Source organism: Chlamydotis macqueenii, chromosome 16 (assembly GCF_036417535.1).
Source record: "Chlamydotis macqueenii isolate bChlMac1 chromosome 16, bChlMac1.mat, whole genome shotgun sequence".
Classification (NCBI taxonomy): domain Eukaryota; kingdom Metazoa; phylum Chordata; class Aves; order Otidiformes; family Otididae; genus Chlamydotis; species Chlamydotis macqueenii.
The window spans coordinates 13726369-13746930 of record NC_141571.1 but is presented as its reverse complement, the minus strand read 5'-3'; the positions used below and the strand labels follow the sequence as shown (position 1 = coordinate 13746930).

The 20562-nt window shown below is 44.1% G+C and overlaps 2 protein-coding genes across 2 annotated transcripts in view; one reads left to right on the top strand and one right to left on the bottom strand.

Moving 5' to 3' along the window:
* The first annotated feature begins 2301 nt into the window (after window positions 1-2301).
* Window positions 2302-7581, top strand: TCFL5 (transcription factor like 5). Its single transcript, XM_086761076.1, has 7 exons — window positions 2302-2326; window positions 2862-3597; window positions 4319-4505; window positions 5127-5286; window positions 5916-6159; window positions 6558-6699; window positions 7462-7581. Exons 2-7 carry the CDS (start codon window positions 2864-2866, stop codon window positions 7579-7581), a joined length of 1587 nt encoding a protein of 528 aa, XP_086617202.1. The 5' UTR covers window positions 2302-2326; window positions 2862-2863.
* Window positions 7582-8205: 624 nt separating this feature from the next.
* Window positions 8206-20562, bottom strand: part of COL9A3 (collagen type IX alpha 3 chain) — a 37644-nt gene continuing 25287 nt past the window's right edge. Inside the window, exons 22-31 of the mRNA XM_086761075.1 lie at window positions 19676-19729; window positions 19149-19220; window positions 15918-15953; window positions 14539-14583; window positions 13994-14026; window positions 13448-13594; window positions 12745-12799; window positions 11749-11931; window positions 11425-11502; window positions 8206-9639 (exon numbers count right to left, since the gene is read on the bottom strand). Coding sequence (XP_086617201.1) covers window positions 9464-9639; window positions 11425-11502; window positions 11749-11931; window positions 12745-12799; window positions 13448-13594; window positions 13994-14026; window positions 14539-14583; window positions 15918-15953; window positions 19149-19220; window positions 19676-19729 — 879 coding nt within the window. The 3' untranslated portion in view covers window positions 8206-9463. The remainder of the gene's footprint in view (window positions 9640-11424; window positions 11503-11748; window positions 11932-12744; window positions 12800-13447; window positions 13595-13993; window positions 14027-14538; window positions 14584-15917; window positions 15954-19148; window positions 19221-19675; window positions 19730-20562) is intronic.

Sequence of the window (20562 nt, the reverse complement as noted above, 5' to 3'; positions counted from 1 at the left end):
TGCTGCTTCCCAGCGAGCCACAGGACTCGCCACGAGACTGATGGCACACAGGTTTCAGTTCCTCGTTGTTTAACAGAAGATGATGTTTGGCAGGACATCACTGACAACTGATGATTAATTGTCAGCATTCTAAAAAGCATATGAAAATCTGTGCTTATGATTGTTCTCTCAGTTCTAAAACATCCCCTAATTTATTCTGATGAGGTTTTTTAATTTTAATTAGGACATTTATAATGTGTAGATTTTACACCAGAAGATCTAAAGAAAAGAAAAAAAATATTAATTAGTGCAGGTCAGCTTTGAACGTATGAAAAATTCAGTTCACACCATTACGCATTCCTTGACTTTGCATTGTTATGAAATAGATGTTTGACTTCTCATCTTCTAGGAAACGCTCCTTTATCACAGATCACTCTGAGGAATCTGTTCGTGTTTAGGAACAGTAAATGCATCCTCCCACAGATATAGTGGCAAAAGATCAACAGCATACAGACAGACACTAATGATTTTTTAAAATTTTTTTTTTTTAAATCAAACCACAGCTTTATATAGTTTATAATGACCCGGACTTGGATTTTGCAGCAACTTTCCTGAGTTCTGCACTGCAGTGGACAGTAAAAGCTAGGCTGAAAAGAACATAACAATTTAACTCAATTTACAGAGGCTAAAAATGGCACTGAATTATTACCATGCATTGCAAGAAAGATTAAAAAAAAAGCAATTCTCTGGCTTTGTTCAAACTTTTGATTAACAGGAAACAACTTTCTATTTTGAGCTTTTTCCTATGTTTGTACTTAGCTGAATTAAGTTTCTAAAGAGTATTTTGCTAAATTTTTGTGTACAAGCCTCTGAAAGGTCTGGAACAGTATAAACAGATTATTACCTCTATAAAAGACTGTAATACACCAATTTTACGCATTCTAAAGCAGACTAGGCAAAAGGGTTAGAGGAGGGGAAAAGCGTGCTACGTCCAGCATGCACAGAACGGCTTTTAAAATGTCTCGCTTTGTTTCCAGAGGAAAGGCACCAGTGTAACTTTCACACTTCGGCTACACCAATGTACTGTGGTACACCTGGACACGGAAAATGTCTGTGCGTGCCGCTTTGGCTGAATATGCATGTCATTAAAGACGGCAGTAAACAGATTTTATTTTTTTAACCTCCTCAAGGGAATAAAGATTTCATGAAGTATTGACTTTTTTTTTTTTCTTTTATTCTATTTATGAGCTAGAGTAGCATTTTTGTGCCTTTTGTGTGCTGGCCTCTTTCTAGAATGCATCTTCTGTAATAGGCATCTGTTTTTAATACTAAAATACATAACCAGCAGCAGATAGAGACCAAATGTACAAACAAACTGCTCACGATGGTGCGATGTCTCTTGTGGAGAGCGTGATTCTGTGTGGACGCATTCAGACGGTCTCCGAGCAGCAGACCTCGCGTCCAAGCGCGTTTTCACGAAATGGTGTGATAATGCTGCTTCACAAGCACAGGAAAACTGAATTTTTAAAGGGGCTTTGGATTAACTTTCTATCAAAGAACATTTTTTAAACACTGGCCAACTACTAAAGTGTTTATAAAAGAAAGAAAAAAAAAGGGGAAAAGCCATTATCCTACAGCAATGTAACAGAACATAGGTGTTAATTTCAAACCACTGCGGTTGTTTTTTTTCTCTCTTACAATTTTCCTTCGGACTCTGTGCTGTCAGTGGCTGGTAACTGGTAGGCGAGAGCACTGAGCAGTACCCAAACCACAGAAAGAGGTGACACGTGTGACATACGACCATGTCAGGACCTCAGAGCCCTGGCCAAACTGGTTTTGGGGAGGATTTTTAAAATAACAAGGAGTGACTTAAGAGCACACACCCATTCAACAGGCCCTGTGCTCCTGAGCTCCACTGCCCTGCTCTTACAGTAGCTGGCAGTAAACACAACTTCCTCCTGCGGGCTGAGGGCTGACAAGTTCCTAAATCTTGTGCTGGTGAAAAAAAATCCCTGCGGTGTTCGTGTTTAGCGGGGAGGCCTGGTGCGGAGAAGCAATGCTGAGCTCCTGTTCCACGGCCTGGCGTGGAAAAACCCCTTGTGTTCACGTTTCGCGGGCAGGCCTGGCCCCAGGGCGGGAGAAGGCGAATTTCAGGGAGCCTCCCCTCGCCCCTCTCGGCCCTTCCTGCCCGTGGCCGTTTCCCCCGCACATTTCCCCCGGCCGAGGGGCTCCCGGGGCCACCGAGCGGCCGCCTGAAGCGCGGGGCGGGGCGGCGAAACGCGCAGGCGCGGGGGCGGTCAGGCGGGCGGCGGTTGCGGGCGGCCGTTGGCGGCGCGCGCCCCGGCGGGTGGGTGCGGGCGGGCCGGTTTGGCCGCTGGCCGGAGCGTTGGGGTGGGCAGAGCGGGCGGCGGGCTCCCCTCCTCCGCCTCCCCTTCCTCCGCCTCCCGGTCGGAGCCCAGGGCACCCTCCGGCCGCCGCGGGGGGAGCACAGCGCCTGTCAGCCGGGGGGCGGTCCCTCCGCCTTCCCCCCCGGGGGCCGCGTTGGGGCCCGCAGGCACTCGCCGGCTCCTCTGAGGGGGTCGTAGGCAGCAGCGTGCCCAGAGGGCGGGTGTCGGCAGGGGAGAGCCGTTTGTTGTGAGCAGCTGCGTTGGAGTTGGGGGGGTGGTTTCTCCTGGGCTCAGGGGGCCGCTGGAGGGGGGAGGCATGGTTGGAGCACCCGGCTCTCCGGAGCTGCTTCCCTGCCTCGTTACCTCGCGGTGGTACAGAATCAGTATTAACTGCGGTTTGGTTTTGCTTGTTTAAATGGATAGTACTGGTAATTTTTGCAGGTTTTATGGTTTACTGTTGAAAGAGACGTTGGTAACTGATTAGGTTTACTGTAGTCATGTCAGGATCAGCCCCAGAGGAGCCTCAGACCTCCATTCCTCAGAGCACAGCTAGTGTTCCTGATCCCGCTCCCGTTGCTGTCGGACCTGGAGGCCCAAGTGACCTTCCCTTTGGTGAGCAAAATCTTAGCTTCACCACCGCAGACGTCAGCCTGGTGGAGATGATGGAAATTGAGTACAGCCAGCTGCAGCACATGCTTCACTCACATACGGAGGCACGAGCTAGTGAAGGTGAAGTGGAAGCTAGGCACAATTCTTTCTCCTTGCCTGGTAATTCTGCGGACTCCCCTCTGCACCAGACCTCACTGAACACCAGTGAGGAGGGGTGTTCATCCAACAGCTCTGGGACCCAGTCGGTTTACCCAGTTGTCTGTCAGTCAGGATTACCTTCTGACAGCAGTTTGCTAAGTTCAAACCCACATTTGGGCTATGCTGACTTGCAGGAGCTCAGAATGATGTTACTTAGTGAGTCCAACCTCCCTTTGAACCAAACAGATAAAATGCCTCCCAGTAGCTCTGTAGAAGTCCCAGGATGCAGTTTAGTAAAAGTTAAACATGGTGAAAATTTTGTTGGGACGAATAGAGGAAACAGACTTGTTGAAAATTCGGCACTGGCACCAGAGCCTAGATCTAAACCTGCAGTCAGAGTTCGGTTGGAAGACAGATTCAGCAGCATCCAGACAGAAAACCCCAGATGTCAAGAACCCCAAGAATCTGGAGTAACTCTTAACAAGTGTGTTGCAATTAATTTTAGTTTATGTTGTTAAACTATGTATCGTCATAAACTACGTATCATGACGTGTAGTTCAAAACTGGTTTTCTACACGAACAGTACTTCTTTTGAGATGATGGCTTGGACTTTTTTAAACTGTGCCAGTCAAATGTGGTTGCAGCTCCGCTGACCTCAGCTTAGGCCCCTGTGTATATTGCATAAACGGCACAGCATGTAGTGCCAAAATTAATTAATTTACCACTTTATCCTTGCGAACAACGCATAATGTAACTAAAGGTGAGAGAAGAACATCGCCTATTTTTAACATGCAACTTGCTAAAAGCAAAGTAGATTTTTGATCATAAAATATTAAGAGCAATTGATCAGTGTCATAAGGTGGAGGCCTGACTATGGGAAAAACTGAGCAAAAATACTGTTCCACAGTCTGGCCCTATAGCTCTATTAGTATGCTGGTAAAACATTTTATTGAGGCATAAAGTTGAATTGTTACTGCGCAGAACAAAATACCTTCTCAGCTGGTCTTTTTCTTTGTCCCTGAAGTAGGCAGTGTGGCCATAACAATGATTTCTGTGTACAGTAAATGTAAGTGGTTTCTTGGTGAGAGTTACTAGAAGTACATGTAGCTGTAAATTTTTCTGCACTTATTGCGAAGTAGTCAGTCTCGTATGTTTTCTGTGTTGTTTTTTTTTGTTGTTGTCTGTTTGTTTGTTTGTTTTTTAAGTTTAGTAACACTGGTTCGACAGCCCTCAGAACTGATAGGTGTTCCTCTTCATCAGCAAGAAAACAAGTGTGCTGCGTTAGGGAAAAATAAGACTGCGCCTGCCACGCCGCCTTTACAGTTCACATACCCCTTGTTTACTATGAGCGCGTGTCCTACTGCTGCGAGTGCCAATCCTCCACAAGCACAGGTAGGTAAAGTACTCACCACCAGCTGTACTCTGCTAGTTTCACATGCTGATGACGTTAACCTCTTAGGTGTAACGTAAGTCTGAAGGTTTGTGTTGAACTGTGGCTTGGTTTCACTAGGGATGATCACAATAAGCTGTAACGCAATTTATTTATTCTTTTGCTAACCTGTAAGATGATCAAAGGTATTTTACTCAAATCAGTTGTGTGGCATTTGTCATAACATGCATCCAGGTAATGATCAGTAGGCCATTAGAACTCTTACTAGAAAGATTTGGTTTTTTTTCTTGAGTTTATCGGAGTATCATCAGCTTCATCTACACAAGACAAGGAGGAGTAACTTAGGAACATTTTCTATGGTTCCTTTTTTTTTTCTAATTAATTTTGATGGAAAAGATTTTTTTCCCCCAACTTGCAGTAGCCTCTGAAGCAAATGTCAGAGGTATTCCCCAAAAATTCCACATTCTGCTAAAATCCCATGGTTGTGGGAAGGAATTGGGATTTATTCAGATACCACACATTGAATCACAGGGCTAAAACTTAAGAAGTTAACATAAGGATATAAAAAAAGAATATTTTTTATGTATGTAGCCCTGTAAGTATTTCCTTTTTGCTTTTCACAGACCTCTGGAACGTCTTGCACTATTTTGGAAGCTGCCAAACATCAAGACCTTGGGATACCCAAGACATTTTCTTTCTGCTATCAGGAAATTGACTCTACAAAGCAGACAGTAGGCACTATGAATAAAGCTTTGCCTGAGGAAGTTTGGATTAAAGTTGGAGGTAAGCTATTTATCTTTTCACTTTGCTTTCTCTTGGCCTTCAAATCTACTTTTTTTCTGAATTTTTGTGTTTTTTAGAATTAATATGAATTTAGTGAATCATGTGAAGTATGGTTTTTATGTCTGAGGTGTACTATAGGCAGTATGGGACTAGATTTCTCCAAAGAAGTTCCACACCTCTGAGTTCAGCTGTACTTTCAAAATTGTTCAGCACTTCTGGCTTGAAATGAGAAAACCCGAGGTTGCAACGTGCCTTTGAAAATCTGAGCCTGGAGTAGGAAACTGGTTTCTTTCTACACTTTTTCACCCCAAAGTTGATACGGCAGATCCAGTCAGTACCAAACTGAAGAGCATTTAAAGGACTGCCTCAAGTGCTGATCAAAGGCAGGCATGATCTCAGTGGGTTCTCTGAGAAAACAGAAGCTAGGTGGATTTTGAAACAGCAGGCAGTGCCTTAGGGCTTCCAAAGGGCATGCGCTGCTCTAAGAGTCAGTCTAGGATGGCAATAAAACTTCAAAGATTATTCCACAGAAATAAAGCAACAAAAAAAAAGTATTCCATGATCTTAATTTTCAGTGATGAGTGGGAGGGTTATAAATAGGTTCTTTTTTTCCTCTTTGTTTTTCCAAGAAGATGCCTTATGCAAGCAAGCGATAAACAGAAGTTGCAGCCAAATAAGCTCATTGGATACAAACGTAGCTCGCAAACCTCTTGGTGAAATCCAAAATGTGCGTGGTGATAGCCAGAGTATTGCATCTGCCCAGGGTCCGTGGCAGTCAGCACAGTCAAATGCAGGTATGCAGGCACGAAGCGGTGCGCTGGATGGAATCGCTCAGCGCAGAGAAAGACATAACCGCATGGAGAGAGACAGAAGGTAATTTCTGGGAGGAACAGCCAGACAAAGTTTTTGAAGCCTAAAATGCTGATACTGTAATCTGTCGTGATCCTGAGTAAAATGTAAATTTGACGTATTTTGCTTTACCTATGAGGAAAAGCAGTGCAGGTGGTGAAGTTTGGTGCTTGTCAGAGGAAAAGAAAACATGTATGTTTCGTTGTGGTTTTCTTTGTTGGTTTTTACTCTATAAACAAACAAAAGGAGAGATTTCAAAACCTTTAACCAGTTACATGAAGATAAGGTAACTTGTGTGTAACATGACTAGTATACAAACACAAAGCCTGTATAGAACAAAAATAAGTCTCCGAAGTCCTCCTTTGTTTACTTGTTTCCTCCCTGCTCGCCCATGGGTTGCTAACCTTTGTATTTGCCTGTAGGCGCAGAATCCGGGTTTGCTGTGACGAGCTGAATCTTCTGGTTCCGTTCTGCACTGTTGATACTGATAAGGCCACAACTTTACAATGGACAACTGCGTTTCTGAAGTACATTCAGGAGAGGCACGGGGATTCGCTGAAGCAGGTTTTAAATCTGATTTCGTTTTCATTCTTGATAAAAAGGTGAAATGCTTTAAAGCTGTCATAACGTAGCTAAAAGTGTATGGACTGCTTCTGCTTGATGCTGTTTGTGAAGGACGTCTGTATCATTGAAACTTCCTTTTAAAAATGTTGGGTGTTTTTTTTTTGTTTTTTTTTTTTTAAATAGCTGTCCTCACAGCAGTTTCAGTTCAGTAGTGTGAAATCATAGGTTGTCCTCAGTCAGGGTTTTCAGATCAAATTTTATTTTTATTTTTGTTTTTTTTTTAGTTAGCTCTGTTCCTGAGCTTGATATTATCTGGACAACAATGTAGAACTGAGGTCCTCTTCAGTCATTCCCCCTGCGCTCCCCTCCTTAATTCCTGTTTTCTGCTTGTTTCGCGTTGTCATCTTCTACTAGCTTTCATGAACTGGTAGTGAAGTGGTGGGATTCACAGCTACACGCCCACACCAGCTCAAAGTGGGTGAGAGCAGTAAAGGCTTAGATGCCCTGGAAGCAGCGCCTGTGCAGCCACACCAGTAGCTGCACCTCAGAGTAATTCTGGCTCTGCTGAATATCTTACGAGAGCAGATGGAGTGCGTATGGGAATAGCTGCTTGTCTAGGTACTGGTATGGCTCCTCAGCGCTTCCGATTCAAGGTGTATTTTTTTTTTTTTTTCCAAAACACTAGTAAAACAAAAATATATATCTCAAGTAAATACCTACATTAAACATCATTGTTATTTATTTTTGTATTTTGATTTTTAGGAGTTTGAGACTGTGTTCTGTGGTAAAACAGGCAGGAGACTAAAAGTAGCAACATCAGACTCGTTTGTAACGTGTCCAGTGCAGGAAAACATGCACGGCTACGGAGACCAAGTGTTCTGACCTGACCGCCTTGAATTCTGTGACAAGTGTGGCTAGCTAACAGTGGCCCAAATTGTATTTTATCATTTTCTCCGTTTACATGCTGAATATGAATTGCAAACTATAACTTGTAAAAATATATAAATAGAGCTTTAAAGAAAATATTCTTTATGCAAAATAGAAATGAAAGTTACCTCCAGCTATAGCAATCAGTGCCCTGTTAGAGGGGCTCTGGGGCCGGAAGCTACAAGAACATGTCATGACAGCTGAGTATTTTTCCCCTTTAGTTATTAAAAAATTTGTTCATTTTCTGTTTGTGGTTCTACTTTGGAGTTTTTTAGTTGAGTGGGTGGGGTTTTTTTTTGTAAAAAGATGATCCAATACAGTTAGGAATAATTGTAGAACATCAATCTGTCCTGTTATTTTTTAAGAATACATTTGGTTCTAGTCATTAAATGTAAAAAGAAATTAGTTACCATATTATAATGCCTATTTTTTCTATTCAAAATCTGAAGGCTGTATTGGTTAGTTGAGTAAGCGCATACTTTCTAAACAGTGCTGATATTATGACGTTCACATTTGCCATACATGTTTTAACATACTTGGCCCCAAAGAGTAATACAACTGTGTTAGCATTTTTTTTTTAAATACAGTACTATTTTTAGTGTCTATCACACAACTGTGCAACAGTTTCTTGTCTTGTTACTTTAGTCCAAGCGTGGCATATTGTAAACAGTAGATTATTTAAATGTAGAAACTATTTTACTATTTAAAGATTAATATGACTCCTTTGTTCATAAGCTTTAGCATATAGGGCAAAAATAGAATATTGTGTGAGCTGAGAGTGGTTTTATTCATTTTTTTAAATAGATAATGCTAGCAGGTTTTAAAGTAGAAAAAGGTCTCCCAAAATAAATACTGTCTTAAATCACGGATATGGACAATTTTGCAGCAATTTATTTCCAGGCAATCTGAGTAAAACCACTTCTGGAAAATGCACTTCAGCTGAGTTCATTTGATGTGTATAATGACACTTACAACATCACAAAGAAAAGGTTAAAAAAAATCTCCTTTTATTTTTACAACAGTTCATAGAGGTGTGTTTGGCTGGACTTGAGAAGAGCATCCTTTCTTATTTGGCGTTTCATTCACAATTACTGTGCAAATAGCTTAAGTAGAGGTCGTGAAAATGCTGTTACTTAATTTCCGTTATTATCATAGGGAAATACACAAAACTTCTCCCCTGTAAATTGAAATATGTACATTACACCTTTTGCAGACCTTGATTGCAAGAGGATTACTATTTCCTAGTCTTGGCACGTACTCGAGGTGCAATCTGACAATTGCTAATTGACAGCATAAACATTAGCTAGAGTCTTGTCTTAGGCCAGAATCTTAAGATACTAAAACATGGGATATTTAAAAGCCTAATTTCCAGTGCTGGAAGTGGCAGTTTGGTGCCTGAACGCCTTAACGACGTCTGTCTTAGTGCACAAACCTGCGTAACTGAAGTCAGCGGGAGCAGCACCAAGGAATTCAACTGACAAGGCTCAAATGTTTATACAGAAAAAAATCTTGATCTTAAGCACAGTTAGAGCTGTGATGGTAAAAAGGAACAACACTTTCTCTTGCAGGTCTCTTGAACACAGGGAGAAAGGGAAGGTGAGATTTTTTAGCAGTAAAATTTCTGGAAAATATTTGGGGGGAGGAGAAAATACTCATAAAGCATCTTTTAATTAAAGTTTTCATCTGATGCTTTCTTTTTCATAGAACTGTGTCAAAGTCTTCACTTAATACAATAGAAGGAACATCTGTCCATTTATCACTAGGAGGATTCTGTCTGTTTTCTTACAATGCACTGTTTATTTAAATATTCAGTCACTTCACTTCTTGTACCGTTGCTTTATGACTTTTTGGAAGTTGATGCTCCAACAGCTCCCATGCAAGCCGACGTGTCACATATTCCTGGAGTTCCCTGCGCCCCAATCGCACCAGGAGTACCAGGATCCCCTGGAAGACCGGGTTCACCCTGAGCACCATCACGCCCGTTTTTAGTAATTCCAGGTACACCAGGTGGTCCTAAACAAGAAGGGGAAAAAGATTACATTAATTATTTCCTTTTTTTTTTATTTTTTTTTTTATATATATATATATATACGTGTGTGTGTGTGTTACTTTTAGCATTCTTAAAATACTTTGAGAGTCTGTATGTCAGACTTGTTATAGCCTGTTGAATACAAGGTGTTGAATAAATTTAGCCTGAATCTGGAGTATGTGTGTTGGATTTTTTGGAGTCCCTTTGCCTGTACTGGAGTGACCTCGGTGTCATCGAAGGTGGATGTTTAGTATCAGGCTTTTGTTACTGCATGTAGAACTGGATTCCATCCCAGCACTGCCTCAGTGTATGGCTCCATGAATAATAACAAGTAATTTGTCACCAGGATTATTTTACAGCATCCCTGAATGGTTTGCTCAGGGGATGTCCTGGGTGTGCGAGCTCTCAGCTTGCTCCTTAGCAGGAGACCTTCAGCTGCCTCAGTGCACTGCACCTCCTTAAGTCTGGCTGTAATTAAGGTTCTGTGTAAGGGAAGGAGAGTAGAGAGAACGATGATACAGAACATCTCCCTGACGTTACAGATGAGGAGTTTCCTTTATACCTGTGTCTAATTTAAAAAATTTGCTCCCAATGAAATACATATTTTGTTTATTGGCAAAAATAACTTCTGCTTTGGATAAACTCAAGCTATTTTTTATTTCTTTTTTCCTTCAGATGCCAAACATGACTCACAAACACTAATTTCTGTAACAGCAAGCTACTGATGCCTTTTGAAATATTGTGCAATATGATTCTGTCTCCCTGAGGGACAGCTATGTCAGGCGGTCGGTAAACCTGCGGTCCTGTCTTAACTAGGACAGAGAGATGGTGCCTGGTTCTTTTTGTTCATGTAAGTGATGAAGTGCACCTACTGTTGATCCCCTTACGTTTCACGAGTAGGACAAATGCTCCCAGTATCCAATATGTGAAACATGGCCTCTTTTTACACATTTTGGAAAAGAAAACATTTATGGATTACTGCAATTATTTTATGGAAGAATCTAAAACAACTGGGTATAAATATTCTGGTTTTATGAAATTATGTGGATGCAGAGGCTGCTTTTGGTGCCTGTAACAATCTCTGTGCAGATGTAATCACAATTAGAAAAGCTGCTTTAGTAGGCAAGCGAGATAAATAATATTCTTCCAAGTTTCTAATAGATATTCATTAATTTGCATAAATTAATCTTTGAATCCTCTGATAAAGAATTTGTGACTTCAGGAACTGTCCAAAACACACATGTCCACCAGGGAACAGGCAGCAGGCGCGATCCTTTTGCCTTCACCTGGAGCCAGCGCCTCACAGTTGTTGCACACCTTTAAATGAACTGACACACTACTTGTTAATTAACTATTTGGTGACTGCGTGTGAAGTACCTCTGAAAACAACACCCTTCTGACCCCCGCAGCAGCCACGCCAGAGTAGTTAACAAGGGTTCTGACTTCCCAGTCTGTAAAAGCTCCTGACCTTTCACAGCCATTAGTGGAAGAAACCAAGAACAAATGAAGAGTCTGGCTGTCCCAGCAGCCTTTCCTCAAAAACATTCTCCAAAGCATTTAGGATTAGACAAGAGTGGCGTGAAGAGGGGATGTGCTAATTAATTCCTGCTCTTCAAATTGTCTGCACCTGCTGTACCCACAGGAAAACCACCCTACTGTAGGGATTACCAGGACAAAGTGATGATAATATACTGCCAACAGCAAGCAGAGCTGTCCCTCTTCAGCCTTTTCTTTCCTCGTGGTTTATTGAATTACTTGCACAGCCTTACCTTGAAGTCCTTGATCTCCATCAGGCCCATCAATACCTTGACCAACAGGTCCTTTATCTCCCTTTTCGCCCGTGTCACCTTTAATCAGAAAGAGACAATTTCAACAATAAGCTGTGTGCTGCAGCTGGATCTAAAGACAGGAAGGGGAAAGACCAAGAGAAGCTCGAAATCCTCAAGCCATTGCTAGGATCTTTGCTTACACTGCATCCCTAGAGATGCCAGACTGCCCAAGGCCTGATCTTTTCTCCTCCACTGCTGAAATTAGTACAAGTCTGCAACTTGTTTCAGTGGGCATAAAAGAGAAGCAGGTTGGTTCAGTCTTACCTCTGGGACCAGGATCACCGAGCTCTCCTGTCGGCCCTCTGTACCCAGGGGGCCCACGAGGACCAGGATGCCCAACGCTTCCCGTAGCTCCAGGAGGACCTGGGGGACCAGCTGGGCCAGGACGGCCCGTCATTCCAGGAGACAAGGGCTTTCTCAGATTAGCAGCTAACTGTGCAATTTGATCTGAAAAGAACAATTAAAAATTGCATGTCTTAACATTTTTACTCTTTGCTTGGTTGCTTGTCATCTGCCACCAAGTGCGCTTCTCTGCGGCAGCAGCTGAAAACTGGGTGTCTGACAGTAAAGCGGAGCTGCACGCCTGGGCAGATCTTGCTCCTTGCCACTCCTACACAGTTACTGCTTGTGGCAGAAGGAAAGTAAACAATCTGTCCTCTCAGCTCATCTATGGCTTTCTATTTTTTTAGATCTCCACAGAGGGTGATTTCAGTCAGAAATCAGCAGGTGTTTTAAGCCATTGATATTTCTCATTTCCTAAACCTCTTTAGAAGAGGTCAAGTATTCTAGAAAATGATACTTAAGTAATGAAAGCAAGTTTTCTGAAACAATATTTCAGAGTGTAACTTCATCCCAGATGGTGAATGTAACCTCTAAATGCAGACCAGTAACTCCAGAGAAAGAACAACGCTCCGTGGGGGCTTGGTCCCGCCCCGAGCCCTGCCCAGGGCGACGGGAGCCGAAGTTCAGGATGACACAGGTCAGGGCACGCACTTGCACCCACCAGTGCTTGGCAGCGTGCGTGCACAAGACTTGTGTCAAAGCTGCTGTCAGCACACTTCATGAATAATTTTGAAATACTAATTTTAGAAAAATGAGAGATATCCCAGACAACAATAATTTCCTTACATTAAAGGTCAACGTATTTTTTCTTATTAAGACAGAAAAATAACAAACGTCAGGAACCATCTTACGTTCAGGATCTACTCCTCTTCAGTTAAATATAGTAATGAAAGTCACTTTTCTCCCAGGAACACTCACCATTTATCATTTCCCCACAGAGTTCTCTTATATGTTGTTCACTGGCCTCTTTGCCCTGCAATTAACAGAAGAATGCAGCTTTACACAAAGCTATCAGTAACCGTCCCTGACAGAAGCTGAAGGAGGTGAAACTCACTTCCAGCAGCTCAGTAAGAAGCATAGGCTCCCGCGTGAAAAGCAGGGGTGTTTTTTTCCCCTTTTCAAAATGTGACTGCTTTAATTTAGAAGCTCTGTCATACTAACGACAGAGATTAATTTTAGTGTTAGGCCAGATATTTAATCTGGGGCTTATTTGGCCTTTCCTGAAAGATGAAACATGAGCTCTGCACCAAGACACAGGTCTAACGTTTGAAGTGGTGAACAGGAGTTGTACTTTTTAATGATCAGCTTCTGACTCACTTTTGTAATGGGACCAGTGACTTACAGCCCGTTCCAACGGAGGCAGATAACCTGTCCGTGTATCACTGACAGAAGATGAATCCTCCAAGGCACGCATTTTTGCAGATTTTAATTCTGCAGCTTGCAAGCCGTTAGTCTTTTTGCACTGTAAACTCTGATGCAAGACTGTCCGCCTGCATGCACGGCTGCCTACGTTTGCCTGCTCAGAAGCAGGACTTTATTTTTTGAACATGCATCCAAATCCACATTCCTTTTGTTCCCTTTGTGACTCCTTGACTGCGCCCCAGAAGCGGGGAGTACTTACAGGAGGCCCAGGTTTTCCCGTGATGCCAGGAACGCCTTGCTCCCCCTGATGGCCCATGGGCCCTGGATGTCCTGGGATCCCTGGTACTCCAGCTGTCCCGTTAGGTCCTTGGACACCTTTTGGACCAAGTTCTCCTCTTTTACCTGGCTGCAATGAAGAAGGAGGGGAAAAAGAAAAAAAACCTCCACTCTTAAAACAGCAGACATGGTCTGTTATTTTCTCATAGGGATTAGTTACGCTTTTCTTTGGGTTTCCCTAACTGATCTGGCTGATTGTCTACGTTTCGCACATCGTACGGGTGATTTTACATACAGAGGTGACGATAGTAAGAATCCACACTGCAGCAAAATGATCAAACACATCTGAATGTTCTGAATGCCACAGAAAATTGTCATTTTCATAGATTTTGTAGCATGGCTGTGACAAAAATGTTACTAGGAAACAAACACCAGAACATACTTTATGGAGATACATCTTCGAAAGCTGCAATAAGCATGTTTACATCCAAACCTTTCGGCGCATGAGCCTGCAGCGCCTGACACGTACCTCTCCTTTTTGGCCAGGGGGACCAAACGGACCCTGTTAGAACAAAAAGGGAAATAAAGATCCATTCAGAAAATGCACATCTAAAGTTCAATATCCCAAGCCCCAGGAAGTCAGGATGACGGGATGCTGGACACCAGACTCGGCTCGGGCACAACAGGGAGAGCACTCTGATGCCTGGACTTGCCCTGGGTACCAATGCTGAACGCAGGTCCGGGCAACCTGGCCACTTCTTGAGATGGACCAAACCCCCAAGGACAGAGCGATTTGACCTCTCTGAGGAGCAAAATGAGGAAGGAGCACTGAAATACCACTGTTCTGCAAAGGCCACACTGTCTGTCTGGTGCTTCCTGAAGACAGGAGGAGAGCTGACGCACACCGTTAATATGGTGGCAGAAAGGTTTGGGTTGCCATCTCCTTTTCACAGCCAGCCCAGCTGGAGCTCTTGGACAGTTAATTCTGACTGACCACATTAGTCCTTGATTCATGATTCTCTAGACCCATCTGTTATTTGAGGAGTCACTTCTACTGAATTTAAGGACACCTACCAGTTCTCCTTTGTCACCTGGGAGGCCATCTGCTCCAGCAATGCCCTGAAAGTGAGAGACCAGAATTAGCACTGCACTTACTGGTGCACAAAGCTCACTCAGACTTGGGTAACCTCAGCTCCTAAGGGAGATGGGGGCACTTCACAGCTGCTCTAGCAAAAAGAAGTTCTCCCCTCCCAAAGTTGAACTCTAGAGTAGCTGATCCCCTGTTGACAACAGCACTCGTGGTGCAAGGCAGCTTGCACGAGGACGAGGTGCCCTTTGCAACAAGCTGGTACTTGGATGAAAGGCTGAGTTCGTACAGATGACAGCCCTGATGGGGTGGCCATGAAAGACACCAACAGGTTGGCACTGGCTTTTCTCTTACAGGGAACCTAAACTTCAGGTTCCTCAGCTCTGGGTCTCACAGAAAATGTGGGTTTGCAATGACAGCTAAACGTTCGGTGCCCAGTGTAACTGTGTCCTCTGGGTTTCCTCAGGGGGAAGAGCCACCTGCAGAATGGCTTCATCCCACCCTTAAACAGAAGGACCCTGACTTAAGAGTGGCTAAAGCTCCGGTGACACTAGTTTTATGAGCCGTGACAAGGAGCATCAATTAGCTGATTGCCTCCATTAAGCCAACAGCAGCAGAGCATCCCTTGGGGCCACACAAATGGCAGCACCCACGGTATGGGCAGCTCATCCTGGCCGAACGCTCTGCAGCAGAGTTGGCTGATTACACGGCAATTAGAAAAATATAATGAACATTGTCATGGTGACTCTATGGCTTTAGGGAGGAAGTTATTTCAAGAGAAATACAGGTGAGGTGGGTCTTTCCCTCAGCAACAGAACAGGGAGCACACAGACACCGACACTGACAAACAAAAAAAGCAACTCTTGCTGGAAAGCACTCGTTTTCTGCAAAAACACAGTCATGCATTAATGAAAATAACATATTTGATGAAAACTGACTCAAAAGCTCATCGCTGAGACAAATCCAGCTATGGAAGTTAAGCAGCAAAAAGTGAAAGATTAAGTCAGTCTATTAGTGTGCCAAGCTTTGAGGCCAGGAGGAGCCCTCTTGCACATGAAGTTCAGAGAAAAGCTGTGCTTCTAAACTGAACTCGAGCATGCCTCGTGGTTACAAAACACACAGCAGGAGCCCAGCGCTTTCATCACAGCATTTTCATGGGTCTCTGTTAGAACAGACTACATTTCTTTCACCAACACAGGAAAATCAGGACCAAAGAGGGGTTTGCTGGTGTCTGCTCCAGAATATTTTTCATTTGAGGGAAGGAAAAGCTGTTTGTGTTGTTAAATCTGTGCCTAAGGTATGGTTTAACTGCCTCTGCTGACTACAGCATGAAATTTACCCCAGGAAGAAGATCAGCTTCACTTACCTGGTTGCCTTTGGGACCAGGAACACCAGTAGGACCCTAAGAATAAGTAAAAGAAGGCAAGTGAGCTCAAACTGTTATTTTCCTGTGAATTCCTGGTGCGTTTAGACATTCACTCGCTCAGCAAGGGGCTGGGAATTAGTCTCCTAACTGCCAAGTAGGAGGGACCACATCTTATTCATACCTCTCAGAAACAAGAAGAGGTGTTAAGGATCTGCTGGTTTTGTAGCACAGTACAGTCACCGGTTTGTGTTGTAGGACCGTTTCTCAGGCCTCTTGCCTACAGCACTGAGCAGCTGCCAGACCAGGCAGGACCTCCCAGCTCAGGCTTGGTGGTCTTCTGCCCACCAAGTCCTCATCCAGGCAGACCAGAGAGGCTTTCTTGACATGGTTGCGCAGTGCACTGCTCCCCTCCTGCCTGACACGGGTTAATGACATCCTCAGTCTCGTAAATAAAACTAAAATTAATTCTGTGCTTTTAATCCTAGTCTTTAAAAACCTGTTTTGCAAAAGTCATCTTTCACATGCATCCCAGGGGCAGGAACTCAGTTTTCCTGGGGATTTATATGTGCTCCTGACTTTGAGATTCACAGAACAACTTTGCCACAGGAATAAAATACATTTAGATGATGAACTGATTATCACCCTAGGAATAATCCAGGCAGCTTGAAAAATCCTTCCAACTTTAGCTCCCCAGCATTCACAGAGAGGACATGAGACACTCTCAGCCCAGTTCTGTGATTTTGGGTCCATTTAGCAGGGCCAACAAGGAGTTCAGGAGAACCCCAGAATATTTTCCCTACTGCAAGATCTACGTAGGAAATTCAACCTTTTTGTCCTTCAAGCAGGATTTCTACAGCACAGTCATCAATCTGGCATCTGCAAACTGATCTTTTTTTAATAACTAGATCTGGAGATGGCTCCGCAGAACAGAGGAGGACAAACACATATAATAAGGGCGTGTCATTTTGCTCAAGTGAAGCACTGAGTAAGTTAAAAAAGAGGGAGTGCTTTCTATTAAAGAAAAAATAATTCTTGGCAAAACAGACAGTGGAATGTGGAAATGCACTAACTCCCATTTTACATTTGCCGATGGCAAAGGCGATATATTCGGCTCTGAGCATTACCATCCAGATTTATACCTCCAACTTCATAGAGTCCTAAAGCTCCCTAAAAGTTTATGGCAATAAAACACAGCTTAGTCACCAAAGACTGTGTCCTGCAAGGTGCAGTCCCCTAAAAAAAAAAAAAAGCCTAGCCCAAAAGATTTTGATTCAAAACTGCGTAATTCCCAGCAGCAGAAACAGGTGACAGGACTTCAGGACCACCAGCTCCATGTCCACTGGCTGTCCTCACATTTGTGTCACTCTGTCAGTTAAACACAACTAAAATTTTTTGCCAAGCATCTGGTGATGCCAGTGCGGAGCCGAGAGAGTCATTGCCCCACGTGCCTGCCAGCATCCAGAATCCCCAGGAATTTGACCTTAATAAAAATCCTTCGGAAAAATATTTACCTATTACTTCCACAGTCAGCAATAAGAGTCAAATCTTTCCCCTCCCCAGTATCCCACTCTAACAAGCGGTTTATGTAATGTCTCAGTGCTGTTTTACTAACGCACTAAACCTCTTGTATTTCTCGTGCCAGGAAATACAGCTACTGATACACCGGTTTGTATTCCGGGCCACAGTCAGCCCAAGGACCGTGAAAAAGCAGATCAGTACCCGTTAACTCAGCCTGGCAGTAATATATATATTTTTTTTTTTTTAAAGAAAAAAAGCCACAATCGATTTCAGGAGAGGGTGATGGGTTGGCTGCTGCTGGGGCGGTGGAATTGTACTGATCCTGCGTTGCCGTTCTCTCTGTACGTGCCAGGACCAGCAGGCTGGGCGGGCAGCAAAGCCAGGGCAATACCTGCCGCGCCCTTTGTCCACCATCACAGGCTGTTTGCGCTCTAAAGACACAGTCTGAGGTTTTAGGGTCTTCCCAGCCCAAATCTCGTGCCCAGTTATAAGCGTGGCAACCTGCTGATTGCCGGCACAGCCCTCATTGCTGCCTGCGCAGAGGACTACGGGCGCGCGTGGCTGTCACCCGGCACCAGTGGGACTGGGTGGGCAGATGGAAGTTACTCTGAGTACCAGTTGCACACGTGGAGGTGGAAAGCCTCCAGCGTCATCCAAACCTGCTACGGCATGTTTTCCTGGGGAAAGCTGATAAGGAGCCGAGGTGTTAAGAAACAACCAACAATTACATCTTAGAGTAACTACACCTAACTTCAGAGCCAGAAATAAAATTTTTTTCTTCTTCTTTTTTTCTTTAAGCATAACATTTTCCCTCCCCCTGCTTGCAGCAGCTCTCTGGACACCGCGTTGCTCTGTGCAGGGGCCTCTTCCCCCCGAACGTACATTTTTTCACCTCAGCAAAGCCCTGAATGCAGTCAGGACCGTACGGCTCCACAATAACCCTCCTGTTCCACACTTCCAGGCTCACAGTCCCTCCAAGAGGCTTTTTTTCAACCTGCCTGGAGCCGGCACAGAAGAGCCATTGTGAAACCCCCGTGGTGCCACTGCGATTGCTTACACAGAAACTTCACCTTAAAGCTGGAGTCGAGGGAGCCGGCGAACACACGGCTACTGTTCTGCAAGCCTCAGACAAATGTTGTTCACTTTACCCTACTGGCTTCTTTTAAATGAGAATGAATTCATTTAAATAAAAAGTTGCATTTATTCTGAGGTGTGGGGCCCAGGTGTGTTGCTGTTCAGAAAGAAGATCACTGAGTGAATTGTAATTTAAAAAAAATCCAGCAACCCTAATCAAGCATCTGAATTACAAAAATGGGTGAATCGGCTCTCCTGTGCTCGTGGGGAGCTCTGGTGAACTCAGCATACAAAGCAGGGAAAAAACCAAAGCAATAATCTATTCTGCCTAGGATAGGATCCTAAACTCTCTTTTAAACAATTCATCCTGTCTAAAATTAGTGGGAGTTTCTGAACTAAAATGGAAACAAGGACAGGAACAGAAAACAGACACGATGCACGAATCCTGCTACCTGCCGTAGGGTCTGTCTTGGGCACACAGCAGCCGCAGAGGGCAGACTGGGACGCCCGACATACCCACCTTCTACCAAGTCCACTCGTGTTTGCTGGGGTGACATCAGCTACACCGTGTTTGGGGGCCCTGTTACACCCTAATGTCACTTCTCCCAAACAGGAATTGGTTACACATCTTCTCCTTACCCTGTCACCTAACTCTCCGCGAATCCCAGTTGGACCAGGAAGGCCAGGTTCACCACTGGCACCTTTGGGACCCTGTTAGGAAAATAAAAAAAAGAGTGAGCTACAGCTTAAAGCGTAAAGAAACCCTGCATATCTTGATGCCCCCAAAGTTCACCAGTCTCCAGAACATGTTCAAAAAGGTCATTTGTCTTAGATCTCCTCTCCTTTTTTCCCCCCAGGATGTAGGAATTGCCTGCTGACTGCTGGTACCGCTTGTGTGGGTCAATACAGCTCGCTCTGACTTCTGCCCTACCGCATTTCAGCCGCCCTGCCAAACTGCTCCGGTTCTGGCTGGCCCAGGTCTTTCGCCAGTAAAATCCCATCTGTGACTCCTGACCAAGCGATGGTCCCAGAAGGGAGCACCCTACGCTGGTTTTCAGCCACTTTCACTGGGGGATGGACAGTGGTTGTGAACACTCTCTTGGAGGGAGGAGGAAGAAATATGAGAGTCCCCACGCACATTAAATGACCCTTGTCAGCATACCGACCTGGAAACCTCTGACACCGGGGGCTCCCATCGGGCCTTGAAGACCAAGTGGTCCCTGAAAAGAGAAAGATAAGCTTTGGTAAGGAGAAAATTCAGGGCCAGGTAAGTCACTCGTAGAATTGAATTGACTCATGTTTAACAGGGAGAGAGCGCAGTTCTGTACTGACCAGAAATTAGAAACAAACATGGGTTCATCATTCATCTGCTACTGCATCCCTGACAGAGTCTGCACCAATGCAGTTGGCTTGACTGCATTTGATTTTTGGCTATAATAATACGATACCTTTTGTGGGGCCAGCTAGTCTGATGAAAAATTGCACATGTAAAAGCAAACACTATTAATTCACTTTATTTCTAAGGCTGATTTCCCTCTCCTTCGAATTTGAAAGAGCAGCTGCTCACAAACAATAAATCATCATACAGTTCAATTTCTTCCGAGTGGCATGTCGCAGAAATCATGTTAGACTTGCTGTAGGCTTCTGGATTTCAAAATGAGATTAAGGGGGGGGAAGAAAAAAAGCCCAACAAAACCACTGGAAGGTCAGGTTCAACCACAATGGCAGCACTAACTGGGGAGTGACAAAATTAAAGATACCCTGGCATTTTTAGTAGTGTGAACAAAATCAGGTTTTCATCATCCCGGTATCGTTTATTATCTCTGCCGTTCGGCAGGGACACAACAGGGAGCCATGCAGTTATTTTCAGGTTTGCACTGCAACCCCTGCAGCTTTTTATTTTCTCAGGTTCCAAGATGATGCGGGGAAGGCAGTGAAAGCAGGACCAAGATGCTCCATTGAGGATCCCAGAGGTTTCTAACCCAGAAGTTTCAAAAAGTTGCCAGTTCACAGAGTAAAAGTGAAACGGCTAGAGCTTTGTGGGCGGTTTTGA